Raw genomic sequence first — 25,271 nt, forward strand, 5'->3', positions numbered from 1 at the left:
TGATGCATAACATCAGCAGGGTGGCTATATCGCTCTAAATCCATTTGAATTTGACGCACACTGACGGTTATTGTGTAAAGTGTTTTTGTGTTTGCAGAGAAGGGGGGGGGGGGTGCAGATAATAAGCAAGGCCTTTAGTTGTGGAGGGGGGGGGGGGGGGGCTTTTGTTTTTTATGATCAAAAATCTATTTAATTTGCATGTGTGAGCACTGAGCTCATTAGAAACATAGGATTTACATTTTAAAACTTTAGCTGTTTGTGCTCAAGAATGAATTATGCAATGCAAATCAATTCCCACTTGTCATTTTGCTGATGTTAGGGGAACGGTCTTGTATGATTTATACCATCTTGAGAGCAGCTAATCTACCTCTGATATGCAGGCTGCATGCATTATATGCCTCTGATGTATAATCATAAACACATTCTGTGCGGTGTGACATGGGACTATAGGGTTTTAGGCCCAGATCACACAGAAGGGCTGACAAAAGAGGGTTTGTAACAGTTCAAGCTAAACAAGACAAAACAATGTTACCAACGAGCTGGCTGGATGTATGGAGAACCAGGATGACTGGAATCTTTTTTGATTGATTGATTTATTAACAGTTTGCAGAATGACAGTACATACAGGGGCGACAGTGGCTCAGGGGTAGAGTGGCTGGATGGCAACCGCAAGGTTGCCAGCTCGAACCCGGGCTCCCCCAGAGTTAGTGTCGAAATGTCCTTGAGCAAGACACTGAACCCCTAATTGCTCCTGATGTGCTGGTTCTTGCCTTGCATTAGCCTCGGAAACCCAGACGTTTTATTTCCTGGATGCCTTGCATGGTTTCTGCCGCCATCGGTGTATGAATGTGTGTGTGAATGGGTGAATGTAATGCACAATCTATGTAAAACGCCTTGGATAAAGGCACTAAATGAATGCACCATTTACCATTTCAAGCCCAACTCAATACAATTTTTTTAACTGTGAGTGGACGACACCATGAAAGCATTACACTTGTTTACAATAGAGCCCACCGTTTTCAATTCATCAATTCATCAAGCGACGATTGAAGGCTTGTCTGAGGACGACCTAGAGAGAGATGTCTACTTGAGATTATATGAATTATAATTATAATATGAATTATAATTATAATGAATAATTAATGGAATTGTGGAATACAAAAATGAGAACAAAATGAATGTCAAAATCTTGACATATTATTGCTTATAGCAGCTTTAAGCCCAGAGAGGCACTCATAACAACTCTTTTCCAACTTATGCATTTTGATGTAAAATTATATCCAGTGTTCATTTACCTACAGTAACTCATGAATACTTTTACTACTGTGTGCAGTCCTCTTGTGTTGTCTGTAGTGCTCATAACAAGAGAAGTTGTATACCTTCAATGATGGCCTTGGGTGTGTGCAGGTATTACACACACACACACACACACACACACACACACACACACACACGGAATGTGTCTGCCTATTATTGCTGAAGCAGTGCTGAAGCAGTGCCTTGCTCAAGGACCCCCCCGTCCCCCACACACACACACACACCAACACGCACGGCCGCACACACACACACACACACACACACACACACACACAGTGCATATTGATCATGGTAACAACAATACATAATGGGTTTTCAGGAATTGCTGAAAAATCTATTTAGCTGTATTGATTACTATAATGAAGATGAATGCTGAATCACTCAAAATGAATCACAGGAATGGCTTGTATATATATTTCTCATTTGTGCAGCTAGTATAACTGCTCTTTTAATTTTTTTTCTCTCCTTGTTTCTTCCTTCCTTCCTTCAAACCTCAGACCCATGGATTACCATGTGTTTTCATTCAAATCCATTAAGGCCGGTGTTTGTGATTATGCAAATAAGGGAACACGGAAGAAATTTAATCAGGGTGCAAATTTGATTTCACGTGAAAGATTGCTCGGGGGTGGGGTTGGGAAGGGGGGGGGGGTGATTTGATCACATAATATTGAACAACCAAATTATGTTCAATATTTGTTTTCACAGTGCCTCTCCACTTGGGACTTGGTGACACCCCATGGCTTTTATAGGCTTAAGGTTTTGCCTCAGCTTTCAGCCTGGCATTAAACAGTCTTGTATATGGTTTGATTATCCTTTGTTTTCCCAGGAGGAACACAGAACGAACACAAAAGACAAACCAATAGCAAGCCTTTCCATATCAGCAGCACAACATAGTGGCATGTGTTTATGCATTTTTATTATTGTTGTGCCCCGTGCACAAAGTATCTCAGTGCTGGCTTTCTCTTTTGTTCCCTAGGCTGAATAGCGTGGAAATTGGCTCTTTATAATTGCATATTCACTCGGAAGAGAGACAGCCATTGTGCTTATAGCATGTGCCAGTGAAGATAACTGGTGATTAAACCGAAATGTGTTTTTTAAGAAGACATTAAACCGATAAAGCATGTCAGTCAATGAGCGAGGCAAGATCATATAATTCACTAGCTCAGATGTAGAACAAAGTCACGGTTTCTACAAAGACTGGCCTTATAGTTCAGTAGTTTTGTGTGACCTAGAATCTCAAGCCAAGTTATTGATGTTTTTGCACATTATTGTATATTGTTATTTGGGTTTTGGGGTTTTTTCCTTATAGTACAGTAAGTACAGTAAGATGGGCTGGGCCAAAGATTGGCAGTACTATCATCAGTGTTTGATTCTTAGTTCAGTCTAGCCTGATCCGGTCGGGAGCGGATGATATCGCTACGTCATGTTGTAGTATTGTTTTGTAGTTATCAGTCGTCCGAAACTTCCTTTCCCCTCAAACCGATTTTTAACCAATAAAAGCCGCAGGCTACGAGAGCTTTTGTTATTCTTCCGGTTTGAGGGAAAAGGAAGTTCTGGATGATTCTTCCTGCCTGATGACTACAAAACAATAGTACAACATGACGTATATAGCGATATCATCTTTTCCAGACTGGTTCACACTGCAATTTTGTAACACAGACCTCTCCGAGGTGAAAATTACACAGACCTCTCCGAGGTGGAAAGCTTGGTGACGCGAGGTTAATGTCAGTCAGTTAACCACTTTAACTATCAATACTTAGAACACTTGTACTTGATCTGCTCGTTTTCCCCCCTACACCAAACCTCTTTGCCGAGTCTACATATGCCCACAGCCTCACACACAATGCCTCGCAGTTGTGAGCTTGTAGATCTGCTATTTTTGGCTAATGTTTTTGTACCTTAGTGGGGCTTTCTGTAGCCGCGTTTGCAGTCTCTAGTCATGGTGCGGTCGGTGGGGGAGAGGAGAGCGGGCTTAGTGTCCCAGCAGAAATATCCCATTGGCCGTATACGGTCAGTCTACAGTTATTCAAATAGGGATAAGGGTTTTTCCAGTAGGTACAGTATGGCTCTGATGGGTGCCAACGCATTAGTCACACTGGGACTCAGTTAGTGGAATATTGCCGACATAGTCACGAGGAATGCCACACCAACGATAACATTTGTAGGGTCACAATACTTGGGAATATCAGCACTGATGAGATATTTTGATAGCATCTGCACGACACTCCGAAAACTTTGACTAGGACTGAGTGCAGGATTTCTGAGTTTTCTGAAAAAGCCGTTTGTCAGTAGTTTAGATTTTTCAGAAATAGCAGACCTACAAGCTCATAGCGCACCACCAAGTGGCACGCTATGAGCTTGTAGATCTATTTTTCAATAGCCAATGCATAACATAATGCTAACACCAAAAGGGGTTAAGTGGTTTAAATGCATGACCATCTTATTGCTACGTGTGGTCAAGACTAAGGGCAACATTGTCAGTCCCTATATGTCACTACTCATTAAAAGTTAGAACACGTGAGGAACATATAATTCAGTATAAATAGGCCATTAACAGCTCATCTTATTTCAGAGATACAGGGCAACATGTAGCACACATTGCAGTTACTGCGCTTGCATAGTTTTGGAACAACTCATACAGAACAGTTACAAATATGCTTTTGCCATTTAGTGTAAGAGGGCCAGACTCATTAGACGGTTGCACCATCAGTCAAGGTGCATAATATTACAGTCTACGACTGTTGTGTGCAGTAGAAACAGCAAAGCACTGTAGCAAGATTACCAGGCAAGTGAGAAATGGGGGATGGGCTACACATAACAGTATATTGGCAAGGTAAAACAATGTTCCATCAAGAGTAGGAAAACCAGTGCATTCTCTACAGTGGGGCATTCGGTTTTAAATCTCAAATCGAAATCAGACCAGCCTCAAGATTAAAACCGAAAGTCCCATTGCCTTATACTGCAGGGCAGAATCGTAGAAGGCTATGGACCAGAGCTACTTTAGTCCCTATACAAATCCCGTTTGAGGTTATCCCACTAGGGAAATGAAACCCTTTCCATGATGCAAGGACAAAAAGTACATACAAAGGAATGTACAGTTCAAGCTGATGCTTTATTCAAAAATTAATGACAGTATCAGGGTAGCCTCTACAAGAGCCAGCACATGAGGCAGTAATTTGGCTCGACTGCACGTGGTTGTAGCCTAGAGGTAGGTTGAGGGTACAATCGGGTCCCCATACATGCAATCCTCCTCCAGAGCAAGGTTATATTGGCTTGCACTGCCTCCCTTATAAGCACTCGTCACAATTCTCAGCCAGCCCTTCTCACCCTATGGAAAGAAAAATAGTGTAAGCCAGGTATGGGTACTCTCCCAGTATAATTTCCATTACAATCATTATTTTGAAGAAGTAAAACACCAGGTGAAAGCAATTTACTTAGGGGGAGCATTACCCTGGGTCCCCAGTTCTGTGGTGAACTGGTAGTGTTTAAGTCTAAATTTAAAAATGTATAAGTTACTGCACATAACACTTCCAAGTCTAGATTTAGTTATTTGAGCCTTACCCATGGCTCTCCCCATGAATTGCGCACAATCCAGTATTCGGTGCCATTTTCGACTCCCCAGCCAGCCACAGAGACTATGTGGTTGATGTCAGTTTTAAAGTAATACTCAGAATAAACACCCCCGGTGTATTCATCAAGCTTCGGCGTAGCCATGATCCCACAGCTGTGTTGGGGGGGCAGAGAAAACATCCAGTCAAAGTTATGAAAAAGCATGCATGCCAATTTGATATACAATAGAAGTGTTACTTAAAAACATAATTTGGGTAATGTATGATTTAGTGAAAACAAACCTGATGGGTCCTCCAGCATAGATCTCGGCCTTCATATTGTCTTTGCCAGAAATCTCGCCATAGTCTCCAACTCTCCACCTGGTGTAGTTCTGCACAATGTTGCACTGCCCGAAAGTGGTGCAGGTCCCACAGACATTGAATGGATCGCACTCTGGATGAGCAAAGACAGAATGCTTGAAGCTTATCAACGTGGCTATGATTGAGGACGCTTATCTGCTTAATTTTGTTTTTATATGAACGTCATATAAAAGCATATAAGTATTAAGACATTAGACGTTTATATTGAAAATTGAGCAAGTTATGGTTATTTAAAAGTACATGCCCCATAGACACAATGTTATGTGGCCCCGAGGTAAGATGACCAACGTCGCTCTCTATTGGCCAGAGTGCAGGTGAGCCATCTAGCTTTCTTATATACATCTATGAAGCCAGATACCTACTCTGGTCAATTGCCTGGTAGTTGTTGCAGGTCTCATCTGGAATGCCATGTTCGTTGGCATACTGCCATACCGCAGCATGGTCTCCTCCATGACAGGTGCCCCCTGTAGAACAGTCCAGCACATTCTGGACAGACAGGTAAGCAGATGGCCACGCCCCTTTCCTCTTGATGTTGATTCGATCTGACAAGACAAATGGATACATTTGATTTGTAGAAGTGCCACACCCATTTGTGGAACATAAAAGGGCCAAACTCTTAACATATTGCTTCATGATTTTTGCAAGATTAGGTTCAATTCAAACATTGTATTTCTTAAAGGGCCACTTAACCCCTTTTGCAACAGGATCTTATTTTAATGATGTTTGAGAGACAAGAAACACTTTCCTGGGGTTTTTATGTGGGTAATGAGTTTAGATATTTTAGTATTTCAAAGTGTCCATGGGCTCCATGATGTCATGGACACTGGGCTCACTTGCTTCATGGACTACAATTCCTATAATGCTTTGGTCCACTGCTCCTCCTTGTGGATAGGGGGAGGGCTGTCTTACTGAGACAACATGTAGTCCAGGAAGGAAGTGAGCCCAGTGTCCATGACATCATATTGAGCCCATGGACACTTTGAAATACCCAAGTAAAAACACACATTTACCCCCCCCTAAAAAAAACCAGAAAGTGTTTGTCAATCAAACATCATTCAAATAAGATTGATTGCAAGAGGGGTGAAGTGGCCCTTTAAGAGCCCATATCACAAGAGCAGATGGCTAGTTTCCAGTTTAACAAGTTAAAACTACTTCCAAATACTAAAACAGGAATGGATGGGCAATTGAGAGCACAAAATAACCTGCGTTGTCATACCTGCAAAGGCACTAGAGGTACCATGGGCCCAGCAAGAGCCACAGTACTGAGGGATGTGCTGGTTGCGGGTGGTTGAGACGTAGTTTATGCCATCAATATTTCTCCAGTCCCAGTACTTAGGCAGTTCGACCAGATTCAGCACCTCATGTGGTCGTGGAGTGGTTCTAACATGGGAATGTAGAAAGTTACATGTAACACATCTTCATGCACCATCTCAGACATTAAGCATTTTCAAGAGAACTGATAAGTTATGGAAACCGATATATAAAAATCCATACATTTGTGAACATATTGTAGGCTACTGCAGTTAAGTTAAGCACTTGCCTGAAAAGACAGTCAAGTCTCTTGGGAACAACGCAAGTTGGGAACCTAGTATATGCAATATACCCAGTGTCATAATAGCACCCATTTTGACCAATACATTTAACAATTTACTGCACAGTCCAATCAGATAGAACTGGGTCAAGTGTTAAGTGTGTTTGAATACTTAACACCAGATGGTAAATGTTGTTCAGAAGTGATTGATTTGCAATGCAAACCTCAGCAAGACCTTTCATTACTCTACAACACAACCACATTGCTTTCAATGGATAGCATTTTGAAAACAACCACATTAACATGACCACTTCATGGCCTACCAAGACTATAACACCAGGTAAACTTTAGTAAGTTAACTTACCCAGAAACACCAAAGCCAGGCTTCCTCGGAATGGGCTTATAGCAACGAGGCTTCTCTTGATAAAAGTTCTTAGCCAGAACAGAAGACATCATGAACATCACCAGGAAACCAACAATGTGCGCCATGTTGAACTGAAGATAGGAAACACACCTACCTAGTACCTGCTACTGGTCTTGGGTGAAGCTTTTAAACCCTCCCAGGCCCAATCAAGCTTGATTGCTCTCAGCTTTGAGGTGCATGCAGTCAAGAGGCAGAGAGATCATTGTACTGCAGATAATCAGTGTGTTGCCAGATGTTTCTAGATTAACAAGCGGCATTTGAAAATAGCAGATCTGTAGGAGGAGGAGGGAGACCTGCACACACACTGCCACTTGCTGGTTCAAGAGCGTATTATTTAATGTCAAACTTTTGACATTAAATAAAAAGCTCTTTGACATTAAAAAGCTCTTTGACATTAAATAAAAAGCTCTTTAACCAGCCATTACATAAACATCTCTTTAACCAGCCATTAAATATAAAGCTCTTTAACCAGCCATTAAATAAAAAGCTCTTGAACCAGCAAGTGCAGTGTGCGGGTTTGCTGCTTAATAGCATGAAAAAACAACTGAAAAAAACATATTTTGAGAAACATTGATATCAAATCACAAATATTTTGTGAACCCAACAAATATTTTCAGATGGAAGTCTGCAGACGAATACATATTAATCTCGCAGTCCATGTCATGAAAAAAAAGAAGAAATTTCCGAAGCAAGTCAAAATAAGCAACTTGGCTACACTTAAGCCAAGTTTGTGTTTGCGGCTTAGTATAAACAGTCATGAAAACACTAATATAATCTAACAATAACTTTAAATGTTACATTTGGTAGATACACTGGTTTAAAGTAAAATAAAACTTACGGTAAAGTATATAAATATATATAAATATATATATATATATATAACAGTAAGACACCCTGAGGGCGTGTGCACGCATCCGCCTGGGTGACGGCAGAATGCTGGGCGAGCGCTGGTGCTTTGGCATGGGGGGGTCAGATCAACATATATGGTATGAATTCTGCACTGGCCATATATGGAGTGTGTTGAGGATACAGAGTTTGATGAGGTCAGATCAACATATGGAATGTCAGAACAGGTCAGCTCTATACATGGAGATCTAAGGGTGGCAATGGGGGCAGTGTCTTGAGTATACAGGGTTTGATGAGGGCCCAGGTAGGGCCGGGCCTGTTGTGAACTATAGCTTTTGCTGGCTGCCGGGTGCACTAATAACTTTGGACCCCTGTCGAAGAACCTCTAGCACTATAGGACAAAACACTGGCTTTTATTGCATTTTAACAGTGTGCAGCCTATTCAGTCTAAAGTTATTCAAATAGGGAAAAGGGTTTTGCCAGTAGGTAGGTACAGTATGGCTCTGATGGGTGCCAACGCATTAGTCACACTGGGACTCAGTTAGTGGAATATTGCCGACATAGTCACGAGGAATGCCACACCAACGATAACATTTGTAGGGTCACAATACTTGGGAATATCAGCACTGATGAGATATTTTGATAGCATCTGCACGACACTCCGAAAACTTTGACTAGGACTGAGTACAGGATTTTAACCCCCTCAAATATGGCCGGAGCTTACGCTCTTTTGCTCCCTTAACCCATTTTGACCAGTTCTGAAAAAGCCGTTTGTCAGTAGTTTAGATTTTTCAGAAATAGCAGACCTACAAGCTCATAGCGCACCACCAAGTGGCACGCTATGAGCTTGTAGATCTATTTTTCAATAGCCAATGCATAACATAATGCTAACACCAAAAGGGGTTAAGTGGTTTCAATGCATGACCATCATATTGCTAGTGTGGTCAAGACTAAGGGCAACATTGTCAGTCCCTATACGTCACTCATTAAAAGTTAGAACACGTGAGGAACCTATAATTCAGTATAAATAGGCCATTAACAGCTCATCTTATTTCAGAGATACAGGGCAACATGTAGCACAAATTGCAGTTACTGCGCTTGCATAAATAGTTTTGGAACAACTCATACAGAACGGTTACAAATATGCTTTTGCCATTTAGTGTAAGAGGGCCAGACTCATTAGACGGTTGCACCATCAGTCAAGGTGCATAATATTACAGTCTACGACTGTTGTGTGCAGTAGAAACAGCAAAGCACTGTAGCAAGATTACCAAGTAAGTGAGAAATGGGGGATGGGCTACACATAACAGTATATTGGCAAGGTAAAACAATGTTCCATCAAGAGTAGGAAAACCAGTGCATTCTCTACAGTGGGGCATTCGGTTTTAAATCTCAAATCGAAATCAGACCAGCCTCAAGATTTAAAACCTTAAGTCCCATTGCCTTATACTGCAGGGCAGAATCGTAGAAGGCTATGGACCAGAGCTACTTTAGTCCCTATAAAGTAACTATACAAATCCTGTTTGAGGTTATCCCACTAGGGAAATGAAACCCTTTCCATGATGCAAGGACAAAAAGTACATACAAAGGAATGTACAGTTCAAGCTGATGCTTTATTCAAAAATTAATGACAGTATCAGGGTAGCCTCTACAAGAGCCAGCACATGAGGCAGTAATTTGGCTAGACTGCAGGTGGTTGTAGCCTAGAGGTAGGTTGAGGGTACAATCGGGTCCCCATACATGCAATCCTCCTCCAGAGCAAGGTTATATTGGCTTGCACTGCCTCCCTTATAAGCACTCGTCACAATTCTCAGCCAGCCCTTCTCACCCTATGGAAAGAAAAATAGTGTAAGCCAGGTATGGGTACTCTCCCAGTATAATCATTATTTTGAAGAAGTAAAACACCAGGTGAAAGCAATTTACTTAGGGGGAGCATTACCCTGGGTCCCCAGTTCTGTGGTGAACTGGTAGTGTTTAAGTCTAAATTAAAAAATTAATAAGTTACTGCACATAACACTTCCAAGTCTAGATTTAGTTATTTGAGCCTTACCCATGGCTCTCCCCATGAATTGCGCACAATCCAGTATTCGGTGCCATTTTCGACTCCCCAGCCAGCCACAGAGACTATGTGGTTGATGTCAGGTCTAAAGTAATGCTCAGAATAAACACCCCCGGTGTATTCATCAAGCTTCGGCGTAGCCATGATCCCACAGCTGTGTTGGGTGGGGGGGGCAGAGAAAACATCCAGTCAAAGTTATGAAAAAGCATGCATGCCAATTTGATATGCAATAGAAGTGTTACTTAAAAACATAATTTGGGTAATGTATGATTTAGTGAAAACAAACCTGATGGGTCCTCCAGCATAGATCTCTGCCTTCATATTGTCTCTGCCAGAAATCGCGCCATAGGCAGCAACTCTCCACCTGGTGTAGTTCTGCACAATGTTGCACTGCCCGAAAGTGGTGCAGGTCCCACAGACATTGAATGGATCGCACTCTGGATGAGCAAAGACAGAATGCTTGAAGCTTATCAACGTGGCTATGATTCAGGACGCTTATCTGCTTAATTTTGTTTTTTATATGAACGTCATATAAAAGCATATAAGTATGAAGACATCGAACATTTATAACAAACAGTTTGAAAATTGAGCAAGTTATGGTTATTTAAAAGTACATGGCCCATAGACACAATGTTATGTGGCCCGAGGTAAGATGACCAACGTCGCTCTCTATTGGCCAGAGTGCAGGTGAGCCATCTAGCTTTCTTATATACATCTATGAAGCCAGATACCTACCCTGGTCAATTGCCTGGTAGTTGTTGCAGGTCTCATCTGGAATGCCATGTTCGTTGGCATACTGCCATACCGCAGCATGGTCTCCTCCATGACAGGTGCCCCCTGTAGAACAGTCCAGCACATTCTGGACAGACAGGTAAGCAGATGGCCACGCCCCTTTCCTCTTGATGTTGATTCGATCTGACAAGACAAATGGATACATTTGATTTGCAGAAGTGCCACACCCATTTGTGGAACATAAAAGGGCCAAACTCTTAACATATTGCTTCATGATTTTTGCAAGATTAGGTTCAATTCAAACATTGTATTTCTTAAAGGGCCACTTAACCCCTTTTGCAACAGGATCTTATTTTAATGATGTTTGAGAGACAAGAAACACTTTCCTGGGGTTTATATGTGGGTAATGAGTTTAGATATTTTTGTATTTCAGTGTCCATGGGCTCACTTGCTTCATAGACTATACAATTCCTATAATGCTTTGGTCCACTGATCCTCCTTGTGGATAGGGGGAGGGCTGTCTTACTGAGACAACATGTAGTCCAGGAAGGAAGTGAGCCCAGTGTCCATGACATCATATTGAGCCCATGGACACTTTGAAATACCTAAAAACACATTTACCCCCCCCCCCCCCCCCCCCCCTAAAAACCCTTGGAAAGTGTTTGTCTCTCAAACATAATTCAAATAAGATTGATTGCAAGAGGGGTGAAGTGGCCCTTTAAGAGCCCATATCACAAGAGCAGATGGCTAGTTTGCAGTTTAACAAGTTAAAACTACTTACAAATACTAAAACAGGAATGGATGGGCAATTGAGAGCACAAAATAACCTGCGTTGTCATACCTGCAAAGGCACTAGAGCTACCATGGGCCCAGCAAGAGCCACAGTACTGAGGGATGTGTTGGTTGCGGGTGGTTGAGACGTAGTTTATGCCATCAATGTTTCTCCAGTCCAAGTTCTTAGGCAGTTCGACCAGATTCAGCACCTCATTTTTTCGTGGAGTGGTTCTAACATGGGAATGTAGAAAGTTACATGTAACACATCTTCATGCACCATCTCAGACATTAAGCATTTTCAAGAGAACTGATAAGTTATGGAAACCGATACTGAGCAACCTTAGTCGACATTGAGAGCACAGGTTAAAAAAATATATATATAAAAAAAAAAAAAATACATTTGTGAAAATATTGTAGGCTACTGCAGTTAAGTTAAGCACTTGCCTGAAAAGACAGTCAAGTCTCTTGGGAACAACGCAAGTTGGGAACCTAGTATATGCAATATACCCAGTGTCATAATAGCACCCATTTTGACCAATACATTTAACAATTTACTGCACAGTCCAATCAGATAGAACTGGGTCAAGTGTTAAGTGTGTTTGAATACTTAACACCAGATGGTAAATGTTGTTCAGAAGTGATTGATTTGCAATGCAAACCTCAGCAAGACCTTTCATTACTCTACAACACAACCACATTGCTTTCAATGGATAGCATTTTGAAAACAACCACATTAACATGAACACTTCATGGCCTACCAAGACTATAACACCAGGTAAACTTGAAAAGTTAGCTTACCTAGAAACACCAAAGCCAGGCTTCCTCGGAATGGGCTTATAGCAACGAGGCTTCTCTTGATAAAAGTTCTTAGCCAGAACAGCAGACATCATGAACATCACCAGGAAACCAACAATGTGCACCATGTTGAACTGGAGACAGGAAACACACCTACATGCTACTGGTCTTGGGTGAAGCTTTTAAACCCTCCAAGGCCCAATCAAGCTTGATTGCTCTCAGCTTTGAGGTGCATGCAGTCAAGAGGCAGAGAGATCATTGTACTGCAGATAATCAGTGTGTTGCCAGATGTTTCTAGATTAACAAGCGGCATTTGAAAATAGCAGATCTGTAGGAGGAGGAGGGAGACCTGCACACACACTGCCACTTGCTGGTTCAAGAGCGTTTTATTTAATGTCAAACTTTTGACATTAAATAAAAAGCTCTTTGACATTAAAAAACTCTTTGACATTAAATAAAAAGCTCTTTAACCAGCCATTACATAAAAATATCTTTAACCAGCCATTAAATATAAAGCTCTTTAACCAGCCATTAAATAAAAAGCTCTTGAACCAGCAAGTGCAGTGTGCGGGTTTGCTGCTTAATAGCATGAAAAAACAACTGAAAAAAACATTTTTGAGAAACATTGATATCAAATCACAAATATTTTGTGAACCCAACAAATATTTTCAGATGGAAGTCTGCAGACGAATACATATTAATCTCGCAGTCCATGTCATGAAAAAAAAGAAGAAATTTCCGAAGCAAGTCAAAATAAGCAACTTGGCTACACTTAAGCCAAGTTTGTGTTTGCGGCTTAGTATAAACAGTCATGAAAACACTAATATAATCTAACAATAACTTTAAATGTTACATTTGGTAGATACACTGGTTTAAAGTAAAATAAAACTTACGGTAAAGTAAATAAATATATATATATATATACAGTAAGACGCTCTGAGGGCGTGTGCACGCATCCGCCTGGGTGACGGCAGAATGCTGGGCGAGCGCTGGTGCTTTGGCATGGGGGGGTCAGATCAACATATATGGTATGAATTCTGCACTGGCCATATATGGAGTGTGTTGAGGATACAGGGTTTGATGAGGTCAGATCAACATATGGAATGTCAGAACAGGTCAGCTCTATATATGGAGATCTAAGGGTGGCAATGGGGACAGTGTCTTGAGTATACAGGGTTTGATGAGGGCCCAGGTAGGGCCGGGCCTGTTGTGAACTATAGTTTTTGCTGGCTGCCGGGTGCACTAATAACTTTGGGCAAGTTTGGGGGCGGGCCCGTCTAGAGTTTGAATGGACAGTATCAGTCAAAAGAGAGACATCAAAGAGAAAGGACGGGTGGCGAAGGAGAAACATATGGAAAGTCAGAAGGTCAGCTCCATATATGGAGATCTAAGGGTTTGAGGTCAGATGTAGAGTTGCTGGCCGGCTACATATATGCAGATCAACATGATTCAGTCTTCTCCATGTATGGCTATCCAGGGTTTGATGAGGTCAGTGTCGTAATCTACATATATGGAGACGGCCATATATGAAGCGTGTCACGAGGCATGATGGACTGATGGCCATATATGGTGGCGTGATGTGTCACGAGGCGTAATGTGACGAGGTGTGATGGACTGACAACCATATATGTAGGCGTGACGGCGGAGCGACGGACATGTTTTGCAGGTTTTCATACTAATCTGTGACAATCACCACCAGTTTGAATTCAATAAACACCTTTTTACAATGCATGTCAAATTGACCTTGTGCTCTTTTCCAGAGCAACTTGAGCTGGCCAGCCAGGGAGGGGCAACAAACCTTTATGGGAGTCAAGTGTGCCAACTCTCACCCACTTCCATTAGATTAAATATGCAGACTTGGCCTAGTTGAGCTTTTCTGGGTTGTCAATGGTTCGCACATTCCAAATAATATTTCTGTAGGTGCCTTGCACTTGTACTTGTACTAGCCCAGTAATCAGAACATTACTGTTTTATGAAATGGAGTGCAAGCCAAGTGACATTTGGCGTCCATGTTGATACCATCCAGATGCCTCTTAGAAAATAAACTCTTGCATCTACTATGTCTCATAACAAAGATCCAGTCCCACACCGCAGTACCCCAATCTGCAAGAATAGACTGTCTGACACATTTAATACCTTGATTAAAATCTAATCCCATCAGAAAGGGGTGATGGGATATATGAAAGTCATTTTCCTGACTGTAATGGAGACTATTAATATTTAGATATAGGGGGAAACTAGATCGGCTGATTGGCAATCATCTTAGAGGAAGGAAAGCGATCACTAGGGCTGCCAGTGAACTGGACATCTAGTGCAAATAAGGCTGACTGTTTTCCAATTACCAGTTTCCTGTCTCAAATGAGCATATTTTTACATGTCTTTCTCTCTCTTGCTCTCCCCTTCCCTATACATGTTATTACAAAGTCTCAGATCTATTATGGAATTATGTCATTTACAATTAATCTCCCAGCAAATACTCTAAAAACCTGATATGCCTTCCCATTATGAGTGTCTATTTCTTGGCCCGAGATAGATACTGTTCTGAGCAAGTTTACAATTGGATGTAGTGGATCAGGGAGAGAGAGATGGGGAGTGTCAGACACCCAGCAATGGTCGTCAGGATCGGGATTTGAACCCGCAACACATTGTCACATTGCCTCTCTGTCAGGATATGATTTTAGGACCCAGAAGCGGACGGAAACAGGTGAAGGTTAAACAGAGTTTTAATTGAGTCAGTTCACAGGAAGATGTAGTCCAACACAAGTCCATGAAAACGAATCCACAAAAAACACTGGCAAACAAATCCAAATCGGCAGGCAAAAAGGGAGGTCAGAATCCAGGCAGGTGGTCAGAGAACAAAGCACAAAAACAGGCATAAACTGGTGGGACTGGAGCAGAGTGCACAGGGACACAGGAGATATAATCTGGCAGAGAACAAAGAGACAAGCAGGGTTTAAATAGACTGAGTGTGACAAACGAACAGAGTGCAGGTGTGAAGCTCCACTCAGATTGGCTGATTGAGAGTGAGCAGATGAGTGGGAGTGACGGCACTGGAATGACAAGAAATGACAATTAGTCAGGGCAGAAGCACAAAAAGCAACAACTAAAGTGTAGTCACACCCACAGGCAAGCCCAGACCCAAGGCTCAGACTGTATTCCTGACAGTACCCCTCCCCTGACGGATGCCTCCTGGCATCACTGATGGATGAGAAGGATGTTGACGATGGAAATCCTGGATGAGAGACCGGTCCAGAATGTCTCTAGCAGGAACCCAAGTTCTCTCCTCCGGACCGTAACCCTCCCAGTCAACAAGGTACTGCATACCTCTGCCACGGCGTCTGGAATCTAACAGCTGGCGAACAGTGTAGGCAGGAGACCCATCGATAAGCCGTGGAGGCGGTGGGGCTGGGGATGGTGGTGCATGAGGACTATGGAGAACAGGCTTGATCCGGGACACATGGAACGTAGGGTGAACACGACGAAGAGAATTAGGCAGTCTGAGTCTTACCACTGAAGGACTGATAATCTTAATGATGGGGTAGGGACCAATAAACCGGGGAGCCAACTTCCGTGAACATGACCTCAATGGAAGATCACGAGTGGACAACCAAACCTTCTGACCACATCGGTATCGAGGTGCTCTGGTGCGGCGTCTATCCGCTGCCTTCCTCACCTGCTCCCCATGACGAAGGAGAGTTAAGCGAGCTCTCCTCCAGGTCCTCTTACACCGGCGGATGAAGGCCTGGACAGATGGAACTCTGGCCTCCTCCTCCTGAGATGGAAACAGAGGGGGTTGATAGCCAAGACAACATTGAAAAGGGGACAGCCCAGTGGAGGATACCGGTAGTGAATTGTGTGCATATTCAACCCATGCCAAACGCTGACTCCAGGAGGATGGATTTTGAGAGGCCACACAACGAAGCACCCGTTCCAAGTCCTGGTTGGCCCGCTCCGTCTGTCCATTTGTCTGAGGATGGTATCCAGACGACAGGCTAACTGTAGCACCCAGAAGTCTACAGAATTCCCTCCAAAACTGTGAAATAAACTGGGGGCCTCTGTCAGAAACCACATCAACACATAAGCCGTGAATCTTGAAAACATTGTCAATCATGAGTTCAGCTGTTTTCTTAGCAGAAGGTAAGCTCTCAAGAGCAATGAAATGAGCAGATTTTGAAAACCTGTCTACTACCGTAAGAACAGCAGTGTTACCATCGGAGGGGGGAAGTCCAGTCACAAAATCCAGAGAAATGTGGGACCAAGGGCGTTGTGGTACGGGCAAAGGCTGCAGCAGACCCGCAGGAGGTTGGTTGGAGTTCTTATTTCGAGCACAGACTGAACAGGCAGCAACAAAGGTCCTGACATCCTCTGTCATAGACGGCCACCAAAAGCGCTGACGTAGAAATGCCATGGTTCTTCTGACACCAGGATGGCATGCGAGCTGTGAAGAATGGCCCCACTGGAGGACCTGGGAGCGTGTGTTGCTCGGAACAAACAACATGTTAGCGGGACAGTTTGCAGGGGTTGACTCCTGTTGCTGCGCATTACGTACTGCTTTTTCAACATCCCAGGTTACTGCAGCCACAAAACATTGTGAAGGAAGAATTGTGTCTGGTCTCTTACTTTCCTCTGATTTGCAGAACTGTCGAGACAAAGCATCAGGCTTTCCATTCTTGGAACCGGGTCTGAAAGACAGAACAAAATTAAAGCGAGCAAAAAACAACGACCACCGTGCCTGACGAGAACTTAGGCGCTTGGCCGTCTTGAGGTACTCCAAATTCTTATGATCCGTCCAGACGACAAATGGGACAGAGGCGCCCTCAAGCCAGTGACGCCACTCCTCCAAAGCCATTCTCACTGCCAGCAACTCACGGTCCCCGACAGCATAGTTTCTCTCGGTGGAGTCTAATCGATGGGAGAAAAAGGCACAGGGGTGAATCTTGTGATCCCTCTCAGAACGCTGGGACAACACTGCACCGATACCAACATCTGAGGCATCCACCTCCACAATGAACTGGAGGGAGGGGTCGGGAAGTGTCAAAATGGGTGCAGTAGTGAAAAGTCCTTTGAGTAGATTAAACGCCTTGCTGGCTCCGTCTGACCAGCAAAACCTAATCTTGGTAGAAGTAAGATCTGTGAGAGGTGCAGCAATCTTACTGTAATCCCTTATGAAACGCCTATAAAAATTGGCGAATCCCAAAAATCTCTGAACGTCCTTACGGTTTTGAGGGGTGGGCCAGTCGACCACCGCTTTCACTTTCGCTTCATCCATCTGGACTCCTCCTGCACCGGCGACAAAACCCAGGAAAGACACTGTAGTTTGATGGAATGAGCACTTCTCCGCCTTGACATAAAGTTGATTCTCCAACAGTCTCTGAAGCACCCGACGGACATGCTGGACATGCTCCTGGACAGACTGGGAAAAAATCAAAATGTCATCGAGGTAAATGAATACAAATTGGCCCACCATGTCCCGTAGCACATCGTTCACCATACTCTGAAAAACTGCGGGGGCATTTGTCAATCCGAACGGCATAACAAGATACTCATAATGTCCAGATGCAGTGTTGAACGCTGTTTTCCACTCATCTCCTTCACGAATGCGAACCAGATGGTACGCGTTGCGAAGGTCCAACTTGGTGAACACAGTAGCCCCCTGTATCAGTTCGAAAGCAGAGGACATGAGGGGTAACGGATAACAATTCTTTACAGTGATATCATTTAACCCTCTATAGTCAATGCATGGGCGAAGAGAGTCGTCCTTCTTCTTCACAAAAAAGAAACCTGCCCCTGCAGGTGAAGAGGAGGGCCGGATGATTCCAGCTGCCAGTGACTCACTAATGTACTTATTCATTGCCCTGACCTCAGGCGGCGCTAGTGAGTAAAGGCGACCCCGGGGGGGGGCTAGTTCCCTCCAACAGATCAATAGGGCAGTCATAGAGGCGATGAGGTGGTAAAGATAGGGCCCGGGACTTGCTAAATACTGGTCGAAGGTCCAGATACTCAGGTGGGACTGCAGACAGATCAGGAAAGTCCTCCTGAGTGATTATAGGGGGGGGGACAGAACACTGGGCAGAGCGGAGACAGTGTGAGTGACAAAAATCACTCCAACCCACAATGGTATTCATAACCCAGTTAATATGAGGATTATGTTTAACCAACCAGGGATGACCTAAAACTATAGGAGCCATAGGTGAGTCAATAATATGCAGGGCTATCTCCTCATGATGATTGCCAGATAAAAGAAGACTCACCGGGGCTGTGATGTGGGAAATACTGGCGAGCTTCTTCCCATTGAGTGCATTGGCCTGCCGTGGTGACTGTAGAGCGGTGATGGAAACGCCCAACTGTGCAGCCAACCCAGTGTCGATGAAACTCTCGTCAGCACCAGAGTCCACCAACACGGAAAGGGGGAGTTGCTGACCCCCCCAGGTCAATGTAGCAGGCAACAGAGTACGCAATGTTGGGGAACTTTGAACAGGGGTCACGCTCACCAGTACTCCCCGGTCTACTGGCGAGCGTTCCCTTTTACCGGGCAGGTAGCAATGAAATGTCCTACTGTGCCACAGTACAGACACGCCTTGGCCTCTCTCCTTCTCTGTTTCTCAGCTGAAGTCAGATGTGTACGATCCACTTGCATGGGCTCCACAGACGGTACAGAAACCGGCTCAGGGCTTGAAGGACATGGGGGGGCTGAACTGGTTGAAAACCCAGACGTACTGTGGCTGTCTCTCTCACGGTGGCGCTGAGCCACCCGCTTGTCCACACGGATAGCCAACTCAACCAGCTCATTAAAGGTCTTAGGCAGTTCACGAGTGGCGATCTCATCTTTGATGTTCTCAGCGAGGCCATTATAAAAAACATCAAAAAGTGCCTCAGCTCCCCAACCACAGTTAGTAGCAAGGGTGCTAAAATCTATGGCATAATCGGAAACAGATCTGCGTCCCTGGCGGCTCTGCAGCAGCTGACGGGCCGCCTCTCTGCCATGCATGGAACGATCAAAAACTCTGCGCATTTCCTCTGTGAAGTCTTGAAAATCATTGCAGAATGGAGAACCGGCCTCCCAAACAGCAGTTCCCCACTCTCTGGCCCGACCAGTAAGCAGTGTGATAACAAAAGCAACTTTTGCTCGTTCAGTAGTAAAAGTCAGAGGCTGTAATTCGATGCTGAGTGAGCACTGTGTCAAAAAGGATCTACAGGTACCTGGTTCACCTGCATAAGGTTGTGGAGTAGGCAGGCGGGGTTCTCGAGTTGGCAGAGCAGGTGGAGCTGGTATGGGATGAGAAACTGGTGCAGAAGGGGCAGTTGACTGAACTTGTACCTGGAGTTGCTGGAGTTGGTTTGTCATGACTGTCATGGCGGATCCAAACGAATTCAGTGTAGTTCCAATATTGGACAACTCATCATGATGCTCTCCCAGAGCGACAGACTGTCGGTCCAAAATGGTTCGGAGCTGTTCAATTCCCGCTGGGTCCATCTTGGCCAGATTATAATGTCAGGATATGATTTTAGGACCCAGAAGCGGACGGAAACAGGTGAAGGTTAAACAGAGTTTTAATTGAGTCAGTTCACAGGAAGATGTAGTCCAACACAAGTCCATGAAAACGAATCCACAAAAAACACTGGCAAACAAATCCAAATCGGCAGGCAAAAAGGGAGGTCAGAATCCAGGCAGGTGGTCAGAGAACAAAGCACAAAAACAGGCATAAACTGGTGGGACTGGAGCAGAGTGCACAGGGACACAGGAGATATAATCTGGCAGAGAACAAAGAGACAAGCAGGGTTTAAATAGACTGAGTGTGACAAACGAACAGAGTGCAGGTGTGAAGCTCCACTCAGATTGGCTGATTGAGAGTGAGCAGATGAGTGGGAGTGACGGCACTGGAATGACAAGAAATGACAATTAGTCAGGGCAGAAGCACAAAAAGCAACAACTAAAGTGTAGTCACACCCACAGGCAAGCCCAGACCCAAGGCTCAGACTGTATTCCTGACACTCTCGAGCGTCTCCCTAGGGAGGTCCTCGATGAACGTCCCAATGGGAGGAGACCCCGGGGCAGACCAAGGCGCAGATGGAGGGATTACATCGACTCACTGGCCTTGGAACGTCTCGGAATCCCCCAGGTGGAAGTCACTAATGTTGCTCTGGTCGAGAAAATCTGGAGCTCTCTGGTGGAGCTGTTGCCCCCGCGACACGACTACGGATGAGCGGTTGAAGATGGATGGATGGATGGAACACATTGTCAGGCTGCATCAGAGCCAACATGTACTGTATATGTGGTATATAAAAGGCAAAGACGTTTAGGGATAAGGGGTTTAGCAGTGCCGAGAATGGAGCCCTTAACCTTCAAAATGTACCACAGGGTTTGTTGATGATTATTTTTGTTTTTGGTAAGGGCATTTTGCAATTGAGAGTAATATGCCCTCAATCATGGTTGAGGTTCATTTAAATTATGACCCTCAACAGGATCTGAAAAACATCTATGCACACACACTGCATTTAACACATACTACATCAATTTAAAAGCCAGAGTAATGGATGGTTCATTCGTGGTCACGATGGCTTGTTACAGGCACATCAGTGGGACATTTCACTGATTAGTGTCATTTACCGCCTTCATGAGCATGTCACCTTTCTCATTAACTTGGGCAACATCATTACTGCTCTCATAAGCCAGGTGATTGATTCAAACACACACAGCGGTTTGTGTGTTTGTGTGTGTCACGTGTGAGTACCGTAGTGTGATCTGTGAAAATTGTGTTTGTAGGGTTCGTAGATGGATGAGGAGGATGTGCGTGCGTGCGTGCGTGTGTGTGTGAGTATGGCACGATGAGCAAGTACTGTATTTACACAGTAAATACATGTGCTGCAAAAGCAGTTCTACATGTACTGTATGCATTATGTCACGTGTATACTTGCATACATGAAATCACAAGAATGGGGATGCATGCATTTGCATACTCATGTACTTGCTTTTTTTTTTGCATAATCACAGCATAGTAGCATACCACTAAAATTGTATTCAGCTGCCCTTCTGAAACTGCTATCACACATTTTCTCATTCCTGGATGTCAGACGAACAAAATGATACCACACATGTCTTGTCCCTTTTAGTGGTACCGACATCTCATTCGGCCCCTGGACTAGGTTGGAGAGACTTATTGTCGATTTCAGCCAGAGCGCAGGTCACCGCAGGAGTCTATCCCTGTTTCGCAATGCACTAGACACATTCATGGCCCCTGGGAGATGGATTGCTTTAGTGGAGTTTAACACCTTACACCTACCATCAGCTCCCAGTACTAACTGCACGACATGCCACACCAAAGCCGCGCTACTCATTCGCTGAGTTGGCAGTGCTTGGGATCGAACCCTGGACCATGCATGACCTTGTTGTTCGAGATCAGTGCTCTACCGACTGAGCTAACTGGACACAATGTGTGCACTCGAGACGAGATTAACCACATGAACCCTGCGTCCCCATTCTGGGTTGAAAGTGAGTGATTTAATTTTTTATTTCGCAGTCTGATGAAACACAATATATGAATTAATTACTTAATTAATGAAATGTGTGGGTTCCAGGGGGGGTCGCCGACTCTGAAGTCTTTGGGGAGGACGTCGTATGGCGTTCGTCATATGGCGTTCGTAGTATGGCGTTCGTCGTATGGCGTTCGTAGTATGGCGTTCGTCTTACGGCACGCATGGACGGTCACCCCCAGCAGGAACCTGAGAAATGGGAGAGGGGGAGTTTTGTTTTAATCGTTCGTTCCACTTTAGCGATGTGGATGTAGGATTTCTAGTGCCAATAAAGCTCCTTTGAGGGGAGCAGGGAAAGGAGCTACTATGGAGGTGAATGCAGTGGAGGTGGGATGCAAAAGCCTGTAGGAAAGTGGCTTGTGTGCGACGCAGCACACAAGCCACTACAAGTAGGGACGGGGTAGAATGGCGTGGAGGGCGGAGAGTGGCGTGAAGGGCAGGGTCAATGTGTGTTTCTCTGCCTCCTGAACCTCTGCTGTTCCAACTCCATTATGTAGAATGGATACATTTCAAACGAAAGCACAAGTCAATACCAAAAATGTTACTTCATGAAAAGCACACGACTTGTTTACACAGGGTCCACCATTTTCAATTCATCAGAACATTTAAAGACGTACAAATGTACAATTCTATTAAAAAAAAGAAAACAGGAAATCATCATACAGTATAAAGAAAGTAAAAAAGGGAAAAACATGTACGGTATGGGGGAAAAGGGATGAGTGGGAGGTGGGTACATTTGGCAAAAATAGATTTGGTGTTGGACCCTGGGGGCTGGGGCATAGCCTACTGGTCAACTGAAGTATATATAGGCTACTGCTACTGTAATGTTTCAGTAGGGCCTAGTTATAAGGAGACTCTCCCTCTGATCACCTGCTGTCATAGAGGGGTCTGATCACGTAGTCAAACAGCTTAGGTTGACATTCAGCTGTGCTTTTGTCAAGACAGTTATCTTCTGACCTCTGCCCTTGGACTATGGCTTTAGACTTGACCTTTTGCCTATGTTTCTGTTGTTCAGTATGTTTCTGTATTAGTTGTGTATGTGTTCCTCTGTGGTTGCCTTGGTGCTCCATATCTTATTGCGAACGCAGTGAGCACTTACTATGAGACCTAGCAGATCATGTCTGTCTGTGTGTGTCTGTGTGTGTGTGTGTGTGTGTGTGTGTGTGTGTGTGTCCCACCTTTGTGCCCATATATGGAGCTGAGTGATGGGGACTCCTTATATGGTTATGGCTGAGTCATGGTGACGTAATCACTCAGCTCCATATATGGGCACAAAAGCGGGACAGACAGACAGACACACAGACAGACAAAACCCAAATATGTACGAGCTGCGTTCGCTTCCCGCGTTTGCGCGTCTTACTGGTTGTGTAGTAGTCCTATTGTTCCTAATGTTTCCTGTCTGTCTACTCTTTACCTGCCTTGACTCGTGATTAATACTAATCTCTCACCTGTGTCCTGTTAGTCCCTTAGCCAATTGTGTCTTAATTGTCTGTTGAGTTCACCTGTGTCATATTAATCCCTAATCTATTTAAATCCTGTGTTTGGGTATGTTCCTGTCGGCCCATTGTAATGTCTACAGTTAGGAATGTTTATGTTTGGCAGTTCACTTTCTGTAATGTTTAAAATTGTAGTGAAATGAAAAATATGTTTTTCACACTTTTAGACCATATCCGTGGTCATCATATGGGCATAACAATAAATGCCTAATTTTTGTGTTTTTATATCAAAAGTCCATACTTTTTTTTAATTACTTCCTGAAAACAAACGTGCTGCGTGATGACATGTCGAGGCCCACATCAATAAAAGCCAATAAAAATGAAGCTCACCAGTTTGATTCCCATATCTGCGCGTCCGTCAGAACACAGGTGCCACTGATTACAGAACTCCGTCTGGCAGTGCACGTGTTGAGAAATGAATTTTTAGTTGATACTGTCTGCCTTGATGGGGTAAATCAATTGTAATGTGTGCTGGAGTCTAATTGCAGAAAAACCATGTACACAATAGCCACAATGACCCGAGTTAGAATCCAGCTTGGGACCCATACTAGCACATCACCTTTTATTTAACCTCTCCACGCCATCTCTCTTAATCAAATCGTCAAGTATGGAAGGGGGGAAATCTGAAACAAATGCACTTAATAAATGTCCCCCTTGGGGGATTAATAAAGCAATCGACCAAATCAAATGGCCTCACCTCATCAACATTGAGCTTTGTTTTCATTTGACGATTCAGCTGGGCCGTTTTTACTTGTCGAGACGTGTTTTATATAGTGTAAGGACTCCTTAATTGTTGTGTGAGAAAGCCAGACACATTTTCCACTTGAAAGGATTTCAAAGGTGCCGAGCCGAGGCTCCCCGCCTCTTCGCTGGAGCAACCTGTCCAGCCCCTCCACCACCACCGAAATCCCCTCAACCTGAAAGTTCACCGCTGGGGGTTTCAACACCACAGTAGGCCATTTCACATTCGATTGGCCTTGTGAACACTAACTAAAGCATTGGCGATGACAGACTTGTTAAATACATTTCAGCCGTCATAGTCATAACTGGCTTTTAATGGAGAGGGTACTGGAATAAGGTCAAAGGGCAAAGAGTGAGGAATGGGGACTGGGGTTCAGCCGCACAATGTGTAGTCGTAATGATCTTTACCGGGGTTGTCAGAAAGCCGATAAAGTATTGGCCCCCGCAGTTGACTAAAAGTCAGATAGATTAAAGGAGGTCGAGGAGACAGGGGCACTGCCTGCTGGGGAGGTTGAGACCAGCCCTGTCACAGCAGCAATGCCATGATACGATGCGACACTCATAACTATTGAGCCGAGAATCACATTTGAGAGACATTCTGGGAAGCTGATGCTTAAACATCAAATAACCTCGGTCCCCAGTTTGATCATAATTTCGTGCTCACTGATCGAAAACCAGTTATTTATGTGAGATGGAGTATATAGTCTTCTTAAGGCCACACTGCTAAGTATCACCAATAAAACCCCACAGAATTTTTTTTTATACATTCTGGCTGGATGTTACTTGAGCCAAGCCAAGAGGAGAGAAATCCATTATTTGGGAACATTGACTGTTTATTTGGCTGTGCACTCCTGCAGAACTGAGCCCTGCTCTGAACAAAAGGTCACCCGACACACATGAGGCGCTGTGTGTTGTGTAGTCTATAAGGTCTTAGGTCTTCTCTGTTGTCCTGTCCACCCCATCATGCCCTCTTTTCTCAACCTTCACGTCAGACTGACTAACACATTAGCTAAAAGCACGTTGTGTTGGAACACAATGTGAGTTTGGTTAGTCGGCTTAGCTTGCCTCTGCATTGAATTTCCTCTTTTCCCATTTG

At 44.0% G+C, this 25,271-nt stretch overlaps 2 protein-coding genes across 2 annotated transcripts; both read right to left on the reverse strand.

Moving 5' to 3' along the window:
* Positions 1-4,519: 4,519 nt before the first annotated feature.
* On the reverse strand, positions 4,520-7,272 carry LOC308322707 (cathepsin Z-like; the record flags this gene model as incomplete). Its single annotated transcript, XM_080774101.1, has 6 exons — positions 7,142-7,272; positions 6,463-6,626; positions 5,609-5,788; positions 5,169-5,319; positions 4,879-5,041; positions 4,520-4,645 (listed from the first exon to the last, which is right to left on the reverse strand). The coding sequence occupies exons 1-6, from the start codon at positions 7,264-7,266 to the stop codon at positions 4,520-4,522; spliced, it is 909 nt and encodes a 302-aa protein (XP_080630227.1). The 5' UTR covers positions 7,267-7,272.
* A 2,478-nt stretch (positions 7,273-9,750) lies between these two features.
* Positions 9,751-19,395, reverse strand: LOC308322238 (cathepsin Z-like; the record flags this gene model as incomplete). The annotated part of the gene is made up of 9 exons (XM_080773432.1): positions 9,751-9,876; positions 10,098-10,260; positions 10,393-10,543; positions 10,842-11,021; positions 11,680-11,843; positions 12,411-12,541; positions 16,081-16,179; positions 17,140-17,309; positions 19,143-19,395. 9 exons carry the CDS (start codon positions 19,393-19,395, stop codon positions 9,751-9,753), a joined length of 1,437 nt encoding a protein of 478 aa, XP_080629558.1.
* Positions 19,396-25,271: the final 5,876 nt, after the last annotated feature.

The sequence above is a fragment of the Protomyctophum bolini genome, assembly GCF_963924005.1.
Source record: "Protomyctophum bolini genome assembly, chromosome: 10".
NCBI classification, from domain to species: domain Eukaryota; kingdom Metazoa; phylum Chordata; class Actinopteri; order Myctophiformes; family Myctophidae; genus Protomyctophum; species Protomyctophum bolini.